Source organism: Ochlerotatus camptorhynchus, unplaced genomic scaffold (assembly GCF_037179485.1).
Source record: "Ochlerotatus camptorhynchus isolate MF236.1 unplaced genomic scaffold, CSIRO-AGI_Acam_v1.1 ptg000137l, whole genome shotgun sequence".
NCBI classification, from domain to species: domain Eukaryota; kingdom Metazoa; phylum Arthropoda; class Insecta; order Diptera; family Culicidae; genus Ochlerotatus; species Ochlerotatus camptorhynchus.
In genome coordinates, this window is record NW_027040627.1 from 208,508 (window position 1) to 228,555 (window position 20,048).

Below are 20,048 nucleotides of genomic sequence, written 5' to 3' on the forward strand. Positions count from 1 at the left end.
TTTCTGTATTCACATCATCAATATTATTGTCAATACTTGTAAGTATTGACAATATTTCTTACCGTGTGGGGTTCGCTTTACGCACATCATACGCGGTGAAACCAACCCGTTTCAGCATTTTCCAATCGTCTTCACTAAGCACGTCCACGTCAGCTCCGGTATCCACAATAAACTTGATATTTACTCCGCCTAAAGGGTGATACGATCAAAATTTGGTCAAGGGAAAACGCGTGTAAATCGGTGAAATCGTTTATTTAAAAAACCAATTAAATTTCTTTTTCAAGTTCAATTAGTATAAAATTCAGGAAAAATATTCAGTTAGGCTTCCGCTTTTCCAAATCCGAATTGCCGGGCCTTACGCTTGACCCCTGCCATCAGATTTTGTACAACCACCTTGTCCACCTTCTTCGCCGCAGAAAGCCAGTTTGCCTTGAACTGCTGCTCGCCCTTAGCAGTTTTTTTTGGTCTTCTTTAGGTTCCGCTTGACAATAGCCCAGTATTTCTCAATTGGGCGGAGCTCTGGCGTGTTGGGAGGGTTCTTGTCCTTGGGAACCACCTGCACGTTGTTGGCGGCGTACCACTCCATGGCCTTTTTACCGTAATGGCAAGATGCCAAATCCGGCCAAAACAGTACGGAACAACCGTGTTTCTTCAGGAAAGGCAGCAGACGTTTATTCAAACACTCTTTCACGTAAATTTCTTGGTTGACAGTCCCGGAAGCTATGAAAATGCTGCTTTTCAAGCCACAGGTACAGATGGCTTGCCAAACCAGATATTTCTTTGCGAACTTTGACAGTTTCATGTACTTGAAAACATCTGCTACCTTTCCCCTTCCTTTTGCCGTAAAAAACTCCTGTCCCGGAAGCTGCTTGTAGTCGGCTTTGACGTAGGTTTCGTCGTCCATTACCACGCAGTCAAACTTCGTCAGCATCGTCGTGTACAGCCTCCGGGATCGCGCTTTGGCCGTCGTATTTTGTTTATCATCGCGATTTGGAGTCACTACCTTCTTGTAAGTCGATAGTCCGGCTCGTTTTTTGGCTCGATGCATTCGATGTGTTCAGGTTTTTTAAATGCAAAATTGAAAGAAATACGTCAAGTTGATATTGACCAAATTTTGACCGTATCACCCTTTACAGCACCTACCACGCTTCGCTTTCCACTAAGAACGCACGAATTTCAGCTTTCGGTTGAATTTCTTCCGATCATCTCGGGAATTGAATGCAGTCTTGTCTCTTCGTTCAAATTGTCTATGGCATCTCTGGATCCATGGCAGCATCGCGCATAATGCCCCACCTTCCTGCATAGGTTGCAGCGCGATTCTCGGGCAAGACATTGCCGATCATTTTGCAAATGGTCTCCGGAACACCTCTTGCATGTTTGTTTCTTGCTTACGACATTCAATTCCTCTGGTAGGTTCGACACGTGTACTTCCCTAAGTTCGTGAATGTGTGACTTCACAGACTCGAACTTTCGCCCAATTTTAAGTAACTCCTCCAGTGACGTGTCAGCTTCGAGGTATTTAGCTCTCAGCTAGTCGTCTCCATTCGTAGCGTACACAATCTGGTTCATTATCATCTGCTCGATTTGTTCACCAAATCTACATAGCATCGCCTGAGATCGTAATCGAATAGCAAACTGGTCGAGTTTCTCATTCGGATGAAAGTGGAGTTGACGAAACTTGAAGCGCTCGTATCGCAGTGTCATTCGTGGAGAATAATAATCATCCAAAACACATTCCTCAGTGGTACAGATGTTTTGAGCAACCTTTCTAACGTCTGGACCACCGAAACACATGAGCGCTTTATACATCTCGTCATGGTCATCAACCGCTTTTAAAGCCAGATACGCAACAAACTGATCCTTCCATCACAGACACACAGACGTAACACTCGCAAGTAGATCATCGAACAAGCATTTAACGGTCAATTTAAAAGTATCGTAGTTGGTAGTACCGCCACCTGTGGCGCGCACAGTCAATTCCCTTGCGTTTGACGTTTACACACTACCGCCATCTGTTCAGCGTACTACCCACCACAGTGTACTCAACAGATGGCGATAATGTTTTAGCGACGATTTTTTACAGTGAGAAATATTCAATGTGCTATGTCTGTTTGTCTGTGCTTCCATCTTTCCCAACGAGACGACGTAGGACAATCACCCGTTTCAACAAACGGCGTTATGTTGAAGTTTAGCTGAAATTTAATTTCAAATAATCACATCAAGTTACCTTTTTTTCCCTTTGGATTTGTCTTCTCGACAAGCTAAGACCATAAGTTGGTCCATCCCGCGGCTTGTTGCCTTGAAAACGTGTTAAAAAAAAAATCTGTTTTAATTTATTTGATTAATCGAATTAACTTTACAGAGCCGAGGATTCTTGTTCACTATACAATACATCTTAAAACTATAGTCAAAAGGTACAACACAATATACATTTTATCTTCCGCTGTCCAATAAGCCTCCTCCACCAGAAAGGGAGCAGCTACGATTTTTTAGTGAGAAATATTCAGTGGTTTCGTTCTATGGCAGATTCGCCAACGAGGGTCAGAGCGCTTCCATTGCAGCAATGGACGCAAAACGTGATCAGTACTCACACATTCATCACGAAACGGTTGCTTTCCAAAGTCGACGACGCATCGACTCACGACCAGGGCGTCACAATATCAGCTTCAATCGACTAAATCGATGCGACGAAGAGACTGCTGGCTTTCTTTTTCTGTTAAAGTCGAACAGCTCCGTAGCATTCTAGAACCTCAGTCGGCGTGCACAAACAAATGTTCAATCGCTTGTCACTCTTTCTCCCGTCGCTCCATTGGTCTTCCTTTCAAGCTTTGGTGAAACGGATGAGCGAAAGAGCGCTCGACTTTGATAGTTTTCTCTTTCATGAAACACATCAATAGAGGTTTCATGACGTATATGACGGAAAATGAAATTACATATTAAAAGCATTTCTCACGTGAAAACACTTGAAGATTACACGTAATATGTTTAATTTATCTTCCATCCACATATTTATCTAACAAAAATTTAACGAAAACGGGACATAACGCATTTTAAACAAATTGAAAGAGCCGTGATAGATTGTTCGTGAAAGGGGAAGGAAAGCCATAATGAGGTTTCGTTTAACTAGAAAATCGACGATACTTACATTGAAAGCGATGAGCAAAGCAACAACGAGAAGATCTACAGCCAGCGTTTCCTTCTAAGCGTGCTTCTTGTTCATTATCGTTTGTTGCTGATAGTCAAGCTAGGCGTTATAGAAATGAAGCATTGAACACGTTTGCATGAGAGAAACAAAACTCGAGTTCATTTTAGAGCTTCGAAAATGTAGAGCCCTGCTCACGACTGAAAGAACTGCTGATGAAGAACAATGAGGAGGACCACACAATGGTTGCTGCCGAGTAAACAGACGATCGCGTAACACACATTGAGAGTGGTCTGCTTCTGTCGACAGCCGAGTGAACACTGAAAACGTGTTAATGGTAACTGGTGAAAATTTCCAAACACTTTGGTTTTTCCTATTTTTCCGGTGCCAAATGGACTGAGAGTTTTTCTCTTACATTTAGTCTTCTGACGGACTAGGGCCAGAGCTGGTAAATATCACGTCCTTCATGTGACGATGAGAAAACCTCTCACTATCACGTGACAAAACTACCTATCATTAGCTTTCTTGTCATTTTCCAATGATCAAGCACTCATGAGAATAATTCTTGTAAGGTTTTGACATCAACATTTCTAACTGATGTAGATGAATTTAAGCAAACAACCATATGTAATCCGTAGAGTGAATATATTATTAAGATTTCTTAGGTACAAGTAACTTTAATAGCATTAAATGAGCTAGAAATTACGATGATCACAACACTATCACGTAATGTCATAACAAAAAATTCGATTAGATTTTGAAGAAAATCTCTATCATCGTTTTCTCATCCAATGATAGTGACAGAAGTATCTCTGCAAATATCGCGCGAGATCTTTCATTGAAAATGGCATTTGCCAGCCCTGACTAGGGCCACTTCTGCACCCCCTACGTCATTGAAAATGGACTGGGATTTCATCCCTTATCATTTTCACTTGCGGACTAGGATTTTTCTTGGATCTCCTTCGCTTCATGTTGAGAACAGACTGGAAGGACACTACATTTCCTGTGTTTCCCATATGCGGGCTAGAACTGCTAGTTCTCTTCGCTTATTGACCAGGTGCACGGACTGGAATAAAGATTCCCTGTGTCATGCTGGGTTTTGCTGTAAGCACAACGGACAAGAAAATTGTTCCCTTCGTTTGCTTTTGATTTAATACCCAAACGGTCTGGAAATTTTCCCTTCGTTTAGGCCGAGCCGTTTCCAATATTGGCTGGGCTAATTATATAACTTATTTAATATTTACCATCGACATTACTGATATCCTTGTTCCGTTCCGCTTCGTCTCCGTCGTTTTTCCACGCGCTCCGATTTTCCTCGTCGCCAATGTAACAGTGCTAATGGAACCACTGTCTTGCTAAAGGGGTACGATCCAAGTGGAAGATTTATTGTCGAACGCCTACTTAGTTTTTACAATCATCTTTGCCTACTACAATCTGGAACAAGTCTGAATGCTAGGGGCACGCAATAACCTGTAATTAAATTTATTCCATTAACTACTGCTCTAATTACAGTTACTACTTTTTGAGTCAATTAATTACAGTCGAAATTTCGTAATTAAAGTACATTAATTACATTTTCAATACTTTTAATTACATTAACTATGGATAGTTAAATTTAATTACCGTCAGTACTACTTCAAAACGCATTAATTACTTAAAGTACTTTTGATTGCATTTAAACTCCAACGTACCGGTTCTTTGTGTCTGAATGTGGCCCTAAAACCCTGAACATTCAATAAAACTGATTTGTCTTATGATTAGTTTTGGTATAAATTAAAGATGGTACGGACCATTTCCCGAGAACACCTGAACCATGTTCGGATGTGGCTGTTGGGTCATAGGTACCCGATGATCGCTAATTATCATGTTTTTAAAATTCCTTTGATTATCATCGGAATCATATAATGCAGAAACTCCGTATTTAAGATATCCAATTATATAACTAAAACAACACTACATAGAACATCGACCAATGGACTTATGGACAATAATGTGGATGGAAAAATTATGAATATCGAGTTATGTAGATATACCTGTAGATATACCGTCCGGGACCGAAATTAGTTCACCTAAAACAAGATTGAACTCCGTACACCGCATACACATTTCGAATAGTTTTTCAGGTATATGAATTTTGTTCCCGCACACAGTGCCCAGACGACCAGCTTTCGAAACGACACATAGTTCGATTATACCTACAATGTGTACTCCGATTTTGAAATCCCACTCCAATCGGGAAACTTCCCATTCGTAATAAACTTACCTCAAACAGTTTAAATACCGTATTGCATGACTAGAATGAATCAGCTAAATAGCTCTTACGTAGCTATCTATTGATATTCATCTATCGACGTATTTCCTCAATATGTAAGCTCTCCCAAGTTACCGGTAGGTGCTAGGTGGTGCTGTTATCATCCCGCATTGTACTGACAGGCCTTGATTCCAGATGTTTACTGACTCGTTCATTATCTCTTGTTGACAATGCCATATTGGGTCGATAAACATGTTGGCTGTGATTACACACGTCCTATTTTGGTTAAAATCAGCTGTTCATAGGCAGAGATTTGTGAAGCAAAACAGATGCGCTTTCAGCAAGATTTCTGATAGGAGAGACCGTTTTATTGCACTTGCCAAATGCTTCTTATATCTCATTTCCAAACTTCCGCTGATTATTTCATCATGACAAGTGTGATCTCAACCCTTGACTAAGCCCGTACGTGTCGTCCATCCAATAATGCGTTTGTTTTTTATTCACACATAGCTGCCCCTGCCAGTCACCGAAGCCACAATTTTCGAGTGTGGTGATTTTATTGTTTCGGTTATATTTGATTATTCCCATATATTCCAAGGTGACTGGCCAATGAGGGAGCGCAAGAACCGACGTGGTGTTCGGATTTAACCTCTAAATGATCTTGAGCAGAGGGAAAAACGCGGGCAAACCGCTACACCGCGTCGGTGACCGCGATCGTTGGCGGCGAGACGTGCATGTCTCTTTGTGGCGGTCGATGGACCGAACCACTTCTCATGTCGCGCCAAGTGGTCTCCATTGATATTGCTATTATGAACGGTGCGTCGGTGGATTTGTTTGAGATAGGTCTAGATCGCTGTAGAGGTCTGGTTTACTTTCACAATTTTCAGATTTGCGATGATAAACCGTTCGCGTTCGTATGCTGCAAATGCGATAAGCGATTAAGCCATTCTGTAAATTTAATTTATTGGTTCTATTAATCTTGATAGGTACACATATAACCAGAACGTAATTACTGTAAAGGCGTTTGCTTGAATTAGGTTCGGTGCGTTTGCGTTCCAAGGAAACTACACTGACGATCGAAATAACTGCACAACTTGTGTCAAGTGGGTAACTGGAGAATTCATCTAATCTTAAGTATTATTCCTCAAAAGATAATTTTAAACTTCTAACACACTTCTGCCCACTTTGCCTACCAGTGTAGTTGGCAAATATGAAAAATTAACGATCGGAGCCATTTTCGCAACACCCACCGTAAATTACACGTTGATTGCCGTTCCAGTGCCCTTGTTGCCGGTGTGCGTATGATCGATCAAAAATGAGGCACTAAGGGGCGATGCATATCATGTATTTATGTCTCAATTATAAACAAGCGCATACCGCCAACAAAATTCAATTTGCTCAAATTGTCGGCTTTCTTGTCAGGTTTAATTTTATCAAATTACACTAATAAACCGTCACAATATCATAACTTCGTGAGAATCTTTAATCCTTGAGCTCAGGAAAAATACAAAACGTTCAAAATAGACAAACTCGCCCAACGTGGGGCTCGAACCCACGACCCTGAGATTAAGAGTCTCATGCTCTACCGACTGAGCTAGCCGGGCGATATGTGATCGATTGCGGTTGGATCACGAACCATCCCATTGATTTCCATGAATCCGTGGAAAACATGAGTGAATTAAACTTGAATGTACCTGCTTGCTACCATGTTTTGATCTGATTCACCCATCATAAGTTTTGTTTTGTCAAGCTATTCGCTTTAATCCACTGTCTTGCGCCGTGCCTTGTTTCTCAAAGTCACGCATGTGGATCCCTCGCGGCCCGTGGAGCAACACCATTCTAGTCGATTATTATATTTCGTATTTACAAATCAGGTGGATTGTTGAGACTGTGGCGGTCGGAGTTGTATCTACTAACTAGTAACTAGAATGTTTGCACTTTGTTGCCTCTGCCTCGCTCTGCTCCTCCGTAGGTTGTTTTATGGGTAAATCATGCACGTTTTGTGTAGCTCATTACTAAATCTAACTTGCAACGTTACTAGGGGCGGAACCTGTTGGTTCTTATTCCACATTAGCAACAGGTGACATTTTCTCGGGCGGTTGGGTGATTTTAGAAAGGATTTTGGATTGGAAATAAATCATTCTAAAGTGATCAGTAACCGGAGAGAACGTAGCTGTGAGAAGCTTTCGTAGAACAGCATTCGTATTGAATAAAAGTTGAACACGAAAAAATCCGGACACATTTAAAACGCTGATATTAGGCAATTTTTTGAGTATTTTTTTCAATATGTCACTGAATCAAGCTGCCTTTGATAAAAAGTCACAAATTGTTGAGACATTGTGTAACACTGCTTCTTGAATCCAAATTCGTTCTACGGGTTTCAATTCCGTCCTAACGCATTGAAACGTCATGGCGTGCTTTTGGGTTTTCTTCGTTCTACGGATGAAGGCAGAAAAATTGATTCGCTTCCTTTGTTTTGAGAACAATTAGCGTAAATATTCATACAACGCGCTCGTAAAGGCTTTGATTTGTAGCTTATGAGCTAACGCATCGATTTTTTTTTTATCTAGTTCGTTTATTTGGAAGGCTCAACCGCGTTAGCTTTACGGAGCCGATAATTCATTGTTCACTGTGTGTAACAAAATTCACTTAATTCTATTTCTAGTAGGAGTTGGGCCGATTACTCGCGGCTTACTCGAGGTTAGAAGGGTACATTTTAACGCATCGATTGATAACACATTGATGGTGAAAACATTGATAGGATTATTGTTTTTTCAGCTTAATAGAATGGAAATGGGCTATAACGACGAATTAGCGCACTATCCTATTGATTGATTCTTAGTAGGGTAGAGCACTACTTCGTCGTAATCGCCCATTTCCGTTCTATCGATCAGAAAAGATCAATAATACCAATGATTTCACCATGCACAATTCAATAAAAGGTTTGTTCAGATGCGTTAGTTCATTAGCTACAACATCAATCCTATAAGAGCGCATTGTATGAATATTTACGCTCATTGCTCTCAAAACAAAAGAAGCGCTCCTAGCGAATCTCCTTTTTCTAAGTTTATCCGTAGGACGAAGAAAATCTAATGGCGTTTCAATGTGTTTGGACGGAATTGAAATTTGTAGGACGAATTTAGAATCAAGAAGTAGTATTAGATTTTGAGCAATATCTCAAAAATTTGTGACTCTTCATCAAATCCAACGGTATGGAAAAATGAATAAATTTTGAAGTCATCTTTGAGAAAAATTTTCTTTTTTTTTTTGTTCAAACCCGTTCAAAAAAGAGAGGTAAAGCGAGGGTTGTGCCTAGTACGACGGAAATTAGATCAAAAACCCTAGATAGGTATTTTTTTAACTAGTTCGTTTATTTACTAGGCTCAATCGTGTGTGACACTTTGCGTAGCCAAAAATCAGTAATGTTTGAATTTACATTTTAAACAGCAGTTGTTCTAGGTTAATATTGGGTACCAATTACTCGTGGTGGGCTCGAGGTTAATAGGTAAAAATTTCGATTGGAAGGAGCTAGGTAGGAAACTGAAGCCACCTTCAGATACTCTCGGACGGTTGACCAAATCCTGGCTGAGCAGGGGCAAGTAGCACAGAAACAGGAGGATAATTAGATAGATATTTTAGATATCCTTTAAAGTGATCCTTGTTCACTGGTTCAAATACGCTAGATAAAAATTATTTATTGAATTAAAAAAAAATTGAATTATATTAAAATCAGAAAATTTGCTACATTAAACGAACACGAACAGCTATAATGCGCATACAATTAATTTTCAGTCACGCAGCTCTCTTTTTTCCTTTATTTGTTTCCGTCGATCTTGTTTTTCGTGCTGAGCACCAATGCTACCGACGCCAAGGAGGCAGCTCCCACACCTGGACCCTACCTATCGACCCATCAACTCATGAACCGGGGACCAACGGCTTTACTTCCCTTACTCGTGATCAGAGATGTTATGCCTCAGAACATCCCGGCGGTGCCGACTGCAGGGCTGATAGTGGGTCACTTTTTTAAGGTGGTCACTTAAAAGTCCCTATTTTCGACAAAAAGTCACTAAAGTCACTTTTTTCGCCATTCCCGCTTGAATTGCCATGTAAAATTCGTTAAAAATTAAATAAAAATTGTTACAGTGCACAGTGGTCCAGAATGCAGATTTAGGTGGAATGATATGTTTTGAGCCTGAAATTGAAACTTTAGACTAAAAGTCTATTGTACAAAGTTGTTCCTTATAGTTAGGCCCTCATTTTTATGGCAATGAATTCTAGGGTGGTTCCTATTATCATTAAAATCAAAAATCTAACTTTTTTGTTTGAATAAGAATTCTTCGGCAAAGTTATAGCTGAGCTAATTTCAAGCAACTTTGTTGAAAACAACTTTTTTGTATCGGCGAAAGATATTGACAAGCTTTGTGCCGCAAAAATTTGCGCCTACTTAAGATCTAAAAGTTATCCGAAGACACTTTTGCTGAGAAATTCGAAAAAAGAAAACTAGAGCAAAATAACTGTTTTTTTTTTAAGAGCCACCCTAACTCAACTTAAGAAAATAACTCTAAATCGGCCAATTTAAGAGATACAAAAAAGTTATATTCAACAAAGTTGCTTGAAATTAGCTCAGCTATAACTTTGCCGAAAAATGTATACCTTAATTTATTCAAACAAAAAAGTTAGATTTTTTATTTTAATGATAATAGGAACCACCCTAGAATTCATTGTCATAAAAATTAGGGCCTAACTATAAGGAACAACTTTGTAGAAGAGACTTTTAGTCTAAAGTTTCGATTTCAGGCTCGAAAGATATCATTCCACCTAAATCTGCATTCTGGACCACTGTGCAGTGCTACAGTATGCTTAGTTCTTAGTTGGAAGTTCATCAAACTAACGAACGAAAAAGTACGCAGAAGAAATCAAGACAATAAATCATCAAAGCACTCTTTTAATTCCGGTTTCGCACCTTTGAAGAGTCCAGTTTCAACTGCAAAATTAAATAATCAGGGTGACCGAAAAATCGGGATAACCGGAAAATACCGGAAATTCGATGTCACCGGGATAAACTCGTAAACTTCGATGCCAAATTGAAAAAAAATGTGCTTCTTCATCTCTTTAAAAAATCTCAAGAACCTTGGAATGGACTAGATTTTCATGATACAGTTACTTTGAACAACTATTAAAAGAACTTTTTTCCAAAGCAGTTTCGAACAGATTTTAAAATAGATTCTAGAGATATATAACACCAAGATACTTCGGCCAAAAAGTTCTAGGAAGTTTTGGGTTATGACTAGAGTTCCAAGTCAATTTCTTTATCAAGCTAAGAGTGTATAGAATCACAGTAGGCATTGGTAGTCAGGATAAGTTCATTTGTTTACATCATGGCTTCACCGGAACAAGCCCAAAAGAAATTGAAATTCCCCAAAAAGTTCCTTTCCTGGCAAGCAATCTGCAGTTGTGGGATTAAAAGCGAAATGGAACCATGAACCAGCAAAACCAGGAGGAGTGCATACGGAAAAGAATACTGCCTTTTCTGGAGCAGCATGAGGTGGATTGCCTATTCTGGCTGGACTTGGCAAGCTGCCACTACTCAAATTCCACCAAACAGTGGTACAGTGAAAATAGCGTCACAGTGGTTCCCAAGGAGATGAATCCGACCAATACTCTTCGGAACTAAGGCCAATTGAGGAGTACTGGTCAATTGTGAAGCACATACTGAAGAAAAAGGGTGAAACTGCAATTGACCTGAAAGATTTCAAGCGGAAATGGAATTTGGCAGCCAAACAAGTGGGAACAGGGCTCGTGCAAAAGATGATTGGCCTTGTACAAAGAAAAGTTCGAGAAATGGCCTATAGTATGAAGGAAGACTGAAACAATGGTCCTACAATAAGCATAATACTTACAAATGTATAGCTGCTACATTGAACTATGAAAAATAAATCGCATTTTAAACCCCCAACAAGATCTTCTTGCCCGGGTTTTTTCGTGTTCAACCTTTATAATGGCGCTTTACCATGTCGACCTAATAACTCATTTAGTCTTGTTCAGCCCAGTAGAATGAATAGCAACTCCTGTTGTAGAAGAATTAAGCTTTTTTCAGTAATTCAAAAATTAGATCTGGGTATCTATATCATTTAATATTTTAAAACGCTATCTCGACGTTTCATTCCTCATTTCAGAAATAGTTCTAATAAATAGGCAATGTCTTATTATTAGGTAACTAAGCAAACGCGGAGCACCTTCGTGATGCAAGTTTGTAGACCGCATAGAGATCATGATAGTTCATATCTAAAAAGCGTGACGTGTTAGAGAATAGATTTATTCTAGACTTTAATTCAGGAGACCATAAGAATTTCAAATATGGTTCTCTGTTATTGAAAGTCGCGTTACAGAGTATTGTTAATTTTTAATCTAGTTGTGCAAGATTTTACAATATAAACTTTTGACGAATGCGTGCAGTTACGAATCCGATGCATACCTTTTTTGGATGACTGACAAATCAATTTGTATGATTCTATTTCTGAAAGTTTTCTGATAATGTTTAAGTCACATTTCGGTAACTTTTTGAATGATTTTGGTCACTTTTTTAAATGATTTTAGTCACTAATTCACTATTTTTATTGCTTAACACTGCTATCAGCCCTGCGACTGGGATTAAACCCAGGCCTGCTGGGGTGAGAGGCAATCACGCTTACCACTACACTACCGGCGCCGCTATCGCGCAACTCTCGTTACTGTAACGCATCGTTAGCATAACCACAGACACACAGATGTATACATTTTTCTTGTATACATAGTATCTCAAAACATAGAAACTTCAGAAACGCTCAGACATTTGGGTAACTTCAAAGAACTATAAGGGTAAGTTAAAATAAAGACAGTTTCATTAACTTCTGTTAAAATTCGAGAACCCGGAAATTTCAGGAAAGTCCAGAGAACTCCAGTGAACTTACAGAAACATCACAAATATTTCGGAAAGTTCACAAGTATCGGGTTTTCAGGGCAGTTACATTTGTTTCTGAAGAATTTATAGAACTTTAAGGATGCTCTGAGAACATCATAATCAATTGATTTCGAGGAAATTACTGAAATGTTGAAAGAGTTCAGAGAAACTCAGGGAGTTTCCGAAAACGTCAGCAAAATTTCGAGAGGTTCATGACAATTTTGGGAACGTTAGGGAAGTTTAATGAACATCAGAAAATTGTGAGAACATTTTAAGGGAAGTTCTGTGCTTTCTAATGGCAGTTTTGAGAAATTTTAAAAATTATAATAAATTGGAAGTTCAAAGAAAATTAAAGCTAATGTTCTATTAATTTCAAGAAAATTATGAGAGCACTTAAGAAGTTCTGAAATCTTCAAAATAGTCCCGAGACCTTCAAAGAAGATTTTCAGGTAGTTTCATTATAATGAGGGAAATTCGGAGTACTTCGAGGATGATCAGAAAATTTCAAAACAGACCCACTGTCTTCTGAAAAATTGCAAGAACTCTTAAGGAGTTTTGAGGAATTATAAACTATAACTAAATCATGTGTTAGTTAAATCTGATTGAGAGGGTCTAAAGTGCGCCCCACACGACAAGAGTTTCTTCAATATTTTCAACAATATGGTCGGGGGGTCATCAATACAAAGTCGCTCCTCACTAATAGCGATTTTTTTTATTATTCAAATCCAACAACAATCAATTCGAAACTAACGATTTTAAATTGGCTCACTACTTGACTAGCCTATTGGTCCCAAGCAAATCGATTAACGTACCCCATTCTAGTATAAATTCCAGTACTACACTATGTTTGTTTTGATTCGCTATGAAAGTTTGACAGATAAAATTAGGGGTTCGTGGATTTTCCTATGTTTCGAGAAGTGCATCGATTAGCTTGGGACCGAAGATAGTACCAGAGCTGAGCCAAAAAGTTAAGCTCGTTTCTTTGGGACCTTCTGGTCTTAGAGTTGCCTCTATGGTTCCAACCTGGAACGGCTTGGCTTGTTTTCTGACAAAAGTCAGTTTGATCGTTTGTTTTTAAAAACTATCTCAGGCTGAGGTTCGCACTGACAAAAAGTTCGGTTTCACATTAACTATAATTAACAAATTCGCTATAACATTGTTGTAGCCGCTGGCATATTCCGAGTCGAATCACAACCACCTTGACAAAAGATGTCAAACAGAAGGGGTGAGCTTAAATATTAAAACATCAAATCAAACTTTTTTTGATTTTGCGTCAATATGTTCATCAATATGTTCATCGTCAATATTTGCATCAATATAACTTTTGAGTATTGACAATATTTTTGCCCGTGTGATGCTTGCTCAAGGCCATTCCACGTTTCGTTAAATGTCAGTATATTCGTTGATAATGTGGTTCGTATTCCAAATTGGAAAGGAGCCAGAGTTGTAGGAAGGTTTCTGCCTGTGTTGATAACCAGGATTCGGTCACGTTCCGGGAATTGGTTTTAATATGGATTTGGTAGGCTATGTTAGTGAGGTTTTAGTTAGAAGGCTACAATTCTTGGCTCGGGACGAGACTGCTCCTCTGTTCGCTCGTTTTGATAAGTAATTCGAGAGCTCATCTATTGGCCAGTGTTTAGCCGGGTATCGCAGAGCACGCCGCGAGGTCCTATTCAGGTAGCGCATAATAGTTTTTTTACAGAATCAAGCACCCAGCATCAGCAGTTGGTACGTTCTAAAAAGTTGTAGAACATATTATCAGAAGCAGCTTTAAAGAGCACGCCACCAATATATTTTAAAAGGCATACGCGTTTCATACAGAGCAGAGCATTACATTCTTAAATTATCAATAATGATCTATAAAATAACCCTATAACCCTATGGAAACCTCCCTATACCTTAGACATAACATTTCATTCACTACAGAAGGGTCCTGAAATCTTACTCAGAATTTTCTTGTAATGCTCTTGAAATTTCCCTTCAAAATATGCTCCACATTTTCTTTGAATATTGTACAAAACAATATCCTTGAAGTTCTCTTCAAGATTTTCAAAGAATACCCTTCGAAGTTCTCTAGGAGCTCATCTCGGAATTCCCTTCAAACTCTCCTAAAAAAATTCAGAATTCGAATTTCGTACGGATTGTGATGTCAGTTGAATGGAAAACTCGCTTTCAATCTGTTTCGCAATTTTCGGAGCTGATAGTCTCCGGTCCAGCTGCGCCTTCTTCAGCTCCGCCTTCTTCAGCTCCGCCTTCTTCATGATAGCTCTGTCAATTCGGCCAGTTGTCTTTGAAGGACGCCCCGATCACTTAGCTGGTGAGATAGAACCACGCTTTTTGTACATCTGCACAATTCTAGCGACCGTATCTTTGTGAAGCTGGACAATATCGGCAATATCACGGTAGCTTTTGCCAGCTTTGTGATGTTCAATAATCAAATTTCGGATACTGATCGAAATTTGTGCCTTTTTGGGCATTTTGTTTAATTGAATAACTTCCAATTTTGAACACGAAACTGACATTTTGAGCACGAAAACTTCAAGAGCACTAAATGACAGCTAGACACAATGTTTACATTCGAGAAAGTTGCAGAATATACACTTAAACCATAGAGGTAACTCTAAGACTAGAAGGTCCCGAAGAAACGTGCTCAACTTTTTGGCTCAGCTCTGGTACTTTCTTCGGTCCCAAGCTAATCAATTCACCCCTCGAAACATAGGAAAAACCAATCACCCCTCATTTTATCTGTCAAACTTTCATAGCGAATCAAAACAAACATTGTGTAGTACTAGAATTTCGACTAGAATGGGGTACGTTAATCGTTTTCTTGGGACCAATAGGCTAGTCAAGTAGTGAGCCAATTTAAAATCGATAGTTTCGTATTGATTGTTGATTGTTGATCTCCTATTTACGCTAATATGTACTTTAGCGCAGATAATAAAAAGAGGCTTAAAGACGAATAAAATGCAAATCGAAATAACACTCATGGCAAAATCAAAGCGTAAACCTTTGTGACTTAGGTTTCAATGAACATTCTTACGATACTCAATCTGCCCTTAAAAATTAAATTCAAAGTTCCAAACAGTGCTCACTGGTGCGTGTTCTAGGTGTCTCTGCTTGCGCGTCGAGATTAACACTCGTGTGTGATCATCGATCTGACTTTAATCGATATCAAGCTAGCGGTCCTGCCCTTCGGCGACACTTTGCTTTTGATTACAGACACCATGCTACCGGACCACGGGGACCTCCCAAGTCGTCGTCGGCGACCGAAGAAACAAATGGTTAGTGCGACAGTGTGAAGGTCTGGGAATCTATCGGTGGGTATCCTGAGCTGTCAGCCAACACTAGCCAGTCGCATAAAACTGTTAATCACCGTTAATGCGCCACTAATCAAGTGCAATCAAATTATAAAACAATTAACTACACGCAATCAATTTGAGTTTGTGAGATTCGTCGATAGAAGCAGACTTGCTAAGACCTGTAAGTTCAGATTGACCGCACTTTGTGCACATTGCATATTTAGAATGTACCATCCTATATCCGCTGCGGTAGGTTTGCATCTGATTATAGTAATTTTAGTCCGATCGGTGAACGGTACAACGTGACTGAGTTGTCTGTTGGTAATAACTTTATTATCGTTATCGTGCTGGTGTCTATGTTCGAAGGCCTTAGAGATATGCTTCGAAGCGATGCCTTCCTTTTCAAAGCGCTTCAATCGCATATCCAATGATGAATCTCGTAGATCAAAAAGAATTTCTGTTTGTTGTACAAAACAGCAAAACAATTACGTCAATGATGCTTACCTTAAGCCAACAATGAGCGATTATCGTCACCGAAGTTCGCACCTTGCACGGAAGTCGTGTCAGCAAGTTTAATTATATGCGACTTCGTCATTCGATGTTTAACCGTCGTTCGCAGCAAAAACATTTTTCATTATTGGTGAACTTGAAAGTGAAAACGTCCTACCTATAGTCGCAATATAGCGATTTTAGTACATACTACATACCTGCATAGGATTCTCTTCTTATTATGACACACTGTGATTCGTCAGTCACAAACCAGTTCGCCGAAACACTTCGATTACCGGAATGGCCTTTGGTCATGCTCACGGTCATTGTGGTGTAACTTCTCTTTAGCACACCCCCCCCCCCTTTCTCTGGTTTCAGATTTGGACTCATTCGCAACCATTCGATTTTATGAAACACCTGTGTGAGGCACACCATTTAATTCGATTTTCGTTTTGTCTTTTCCATCTACACAGGGTTTGGCATTTACCATTGAGGAGCGCCAAGCGCTGGGTCTGCACGGACTGATGCCTGCCACCGTTCGTTCCGAGGAAGAGCAGCTCAAGCACTGTCTCACCCTGCTGAACCGCTATGAAAATGATCTGGATAAGTACATTTATCTGGTTGGACTGCTGGATCGCAACGAGCGATTGTTCTACCGGGTGCTGTCTTCGGACATCAGCGGCATGATGCCTCTGGTCTATACACCGACGGTAGGATTGGCTTGTCAGAAGTACAGCCTGATCTTCCAGCAGCCTAAGGGTATGTACATCACGATCAACGACAAGGGCCATGTCTATGACGTGCTGAAAAACTGGTCCGAAACTGACGTGCGCGCCATCTGCGTCACCGATGGTGAACGTATTTTGGGCCTGGGAGATTTAGGTGCCAACGGTATGGGTATTCCTGTCGGTAAGCTCGCCCTCTACACGGCTTTGGCAGGAATCAAACCGCATCAGTGCTTACCCATCACCCTGGACGTTGGTACCAACACGCAAAGCATTCTGGATGACCCTCTGTACGTTGGACTCCGGCATAAGCGCGTTACCGGCGAGGCATACGACGAATTCATCGAAGAATTCATGCAAGCTGCAGTACGACGCTTCGGTCGCAACTGCTTGATTCAGTTCGAAGACTTTGGAAACTCCAATGCATTCCGTTTCCTGGATAAATACCGCGATAACTACTGTACCTTCAACGATGACATCCAGGGGACCGCTTCGGTTGCCGTTGCCGGGCTACTAGCTTCGCTGCGTGTCACCAAGACCAAACTGAGCGAAAACAGAGTCTTGTTCCAAGGAGCCGGTGAAGCTGCTCTTGGTATCGCCGAGCTTTGTGTGATGGCAATGCGACAGGACGGAATGAGCGAGGAAGCTGCTCGCAAGAATATCTGGCTTGTGGACAGCAAAGGTAGGTTGATTTAAAATTTAAAAATCCCAAAATTCCATATTACAACAACATTTTCCGGCAGGTCTTATCGTTAAGGACCGCCCGAAGGGTGGTATCTCCGGTCACAAGCATCGATTTGCCCACGAACATACGCCCGTCGACACGCTGACGGAAGCAGTCAAGGATATCAAGCCTACCGTCATCATTGGCGCCGCTGCCATTGCGGGAGCCTTCACGCCGGAGATCCTACGTACCATGGCTGAACTGAACGAGCGCCCGATCATCTTTGCCCTGTCGAATCCAACCAGCAAAGCCGAATGTACCGCTGAACAAGCCTACGAGAACACTGATGGCCGCTGCGTGTTCGCTTCGGGATCTCCATTTGCTCCAGTAACATACAAGGGAAAAACGTACCACCCAGGCCAAGGCAACAACTCGTACATTTTCCCAGGTGTAGCCCTTGGTGTGATCTGCGCTGGAGCGGCCACCATTCCGGAGGAAATCTTCCTCATCTCAGCACAACGTTTGGCTGAAATCGTCAATGACGACGATCTTGAACGTGGTAGCCTATACCCACCGCTGGAAACAATTCAGGATTGTTCCATTAAAATTGCCGTCCGTATTATGGAGCATGCGTACCAGAATGGCCTCGCCTGCACCAAGCCGGAACCAAGTGATAAGGAAGCATTCATTCGCTCTCAGATGTATGACGTGTCCTATAAGTCCGCGCTGCCAGCGGTTTACCCTTGGCCCAAGTTGTAAGCGACTTGACAGTCGTCTCATTTTTGTACATTTTGTTTCGTTTCTTAACAAGCCTTTCATTTTCGTATTTGCATAGAGACAACGGAAGATTTCAAGCGGGTTTAGAGTTTCGGGTGTACTTTGAAAGGAACAATAATTGCTTCTTTTGAACTCAAATGCAATTTTTTTAACTTTCATAGACCATTATTTTTTAGCAAATTTTATCAACACAAAATCCGCAATTATTTGCGTTGCTCATCTCTTATTCGTTGTCTGCGCTTGTAATATTGTCCTTGTTGATACTAACCAATGTGTACTTGTCGGTTCGTATCTGTATTCTTACATCACTTTCTCATAAATAGCAAACACATTCAAAAGAGGAAAAAAAATAAAAACTGTAATTTATTCGAACCAATGTCTTATAAGATAAATGTTGATGTATAAATAGTAAGCTGTATGATCAACAGCTAGCTGATGTATGGTACTACAAATAAATAATCGTAAGTGGCTATCGAGTTGGTAATGAATGGTGTTTTTATTACGATCTGAAAGAAAAGGACAACGAGCAGATTCGGCGAATCGATGCTGTTTGTTGCGGGTATGAACAGCTCCTATTGTTTAAGAAATCTTTTTTTTTTATTCTATAATGCACATCAGCATACAGTCGAAGGTTTCTGATTTTGATTTTGTAACTCAGAAAACTGCAAACTTTTTAATATTTGATATATTTGTACACTTAAGCTGGGTTTAGACAGTGCAAATCAATTGATCAAGTCAGTTGAATTCAACTGACTTCAACGCTAATTGAACGTGTAACCATGCCATTCAACTGACTTGATCAACTCACTTGAATTGAAAAAAGTTGAACCAACTTTTCAAGCCAATTGAATTCAACTGAGTTGATCATTTGACTTGCCTAGTCTAAACCCAGCTTTAGACAAAGTCATCCCCCCTATTGGCGATCTAGCGATAGCGCTCGTGGCGAATAGGAGAAATAGAAAAACACTATGGTCTTAAAATTTTGCACGTTGAGGTATAGGAAAGAAATCTTGAAAAGCATTTATTATCTGAAAAAAAAAATATTTGTCAGGTTTTTTAAAGCTGCTACGGGGGAAGAAACCTCAAAAGGTATCCGATAGACGCATTATTTTTTGTTTAGATCTTTAGATCTGAACTTTCATTACCTTGTATGCACAAACAAATGTATAGAAAATACTTTATTCGTTAAATAAAAACGTTTTTAAAATATTCTTCCATGCCTCTCCGTGCAAAATTATGATACCACAGACAAACAGACATACACGTAGGCAAAAGAACGTAAGAATTCCATAAGAAACACTTGTGAATTTTAGCCATAGGAAATGAGTGTGTATTTCATTGATTTTCCTTATGAAAAATAATGTTGACGAAAAAATAATAAATCGGAGCAGACTGGAACCGGCAAATGGTCGTTGAGGTTAGGGGGCCCGTATGTTGACCACTTGTCTTTCAACGCTTGTGAAAATGAAAAGGTTAAAGGCGTATAAGAACTACCTCATGCTACCCGAAAATCATTCATTAGTCGCGCTTATGAATTTCATATATGTTGTTCATAAGTCGAGCCTTATGAAATTCTTAGGTCTATTTGCCTCAGTGTAACACATTGAATATTTCTCACTGTAAAACATCGTCGCTAAAACATTACCGCCATCTGTTGAGTACACTGTTGTAGGTAGTTCGCTGCACAGATATGGCGGTATTGTACAAACGTCAAACGCAAGGGAATTGACTATGCACGCCACAGGTGGCAGTACTACCAAC

At 40.1% G+C, this 20,048-nt stretch overlaps 1 protein-coding gene and 1 non-coding gene across 4 annotated transcripts in view; one reads left to right on the plus strand and one right to left on the minus strand.

Annotated features, from left to right (window-relative positions):
- LOC135700494 (NADP-dependent malic enzyme-like) overlaps window positions 1–18,771 on the plus strand; it is a 69,273-nt gene extending 50,502 nt beyond the window's left edge. For all 3 annotated transcript variants that reach the window (XM_065221029.1, XM_065221028.1, XM_065221027.1), the window contains 2 exons: window positions 16,595–17,528; window positions 17,590–18,771. In XM_065221029.1, the coding sequence (XP_065077101.1) occupies window positions 16,595–17,528; window positions 17,590–18,269 (1,614 nt within the window). In that variant the 3' untranslated portion in view covers window positions 18,270–18,771. The remainder of the gene's footprint in view (window positions 1–16,594; window positions 17,529–17,589) is intronic.
- Window positions 6,925–6,997, minus strand: TRNAK-CUU (transfer RNA lysine (anticodon CUU)). Its single transcript has one exon. It is a non-coding gene; the product is annotated as a tRNA-Lys (tRNA).
- Window positions 18,772–20,048: the final 1,277 nt, after the last annotated feature.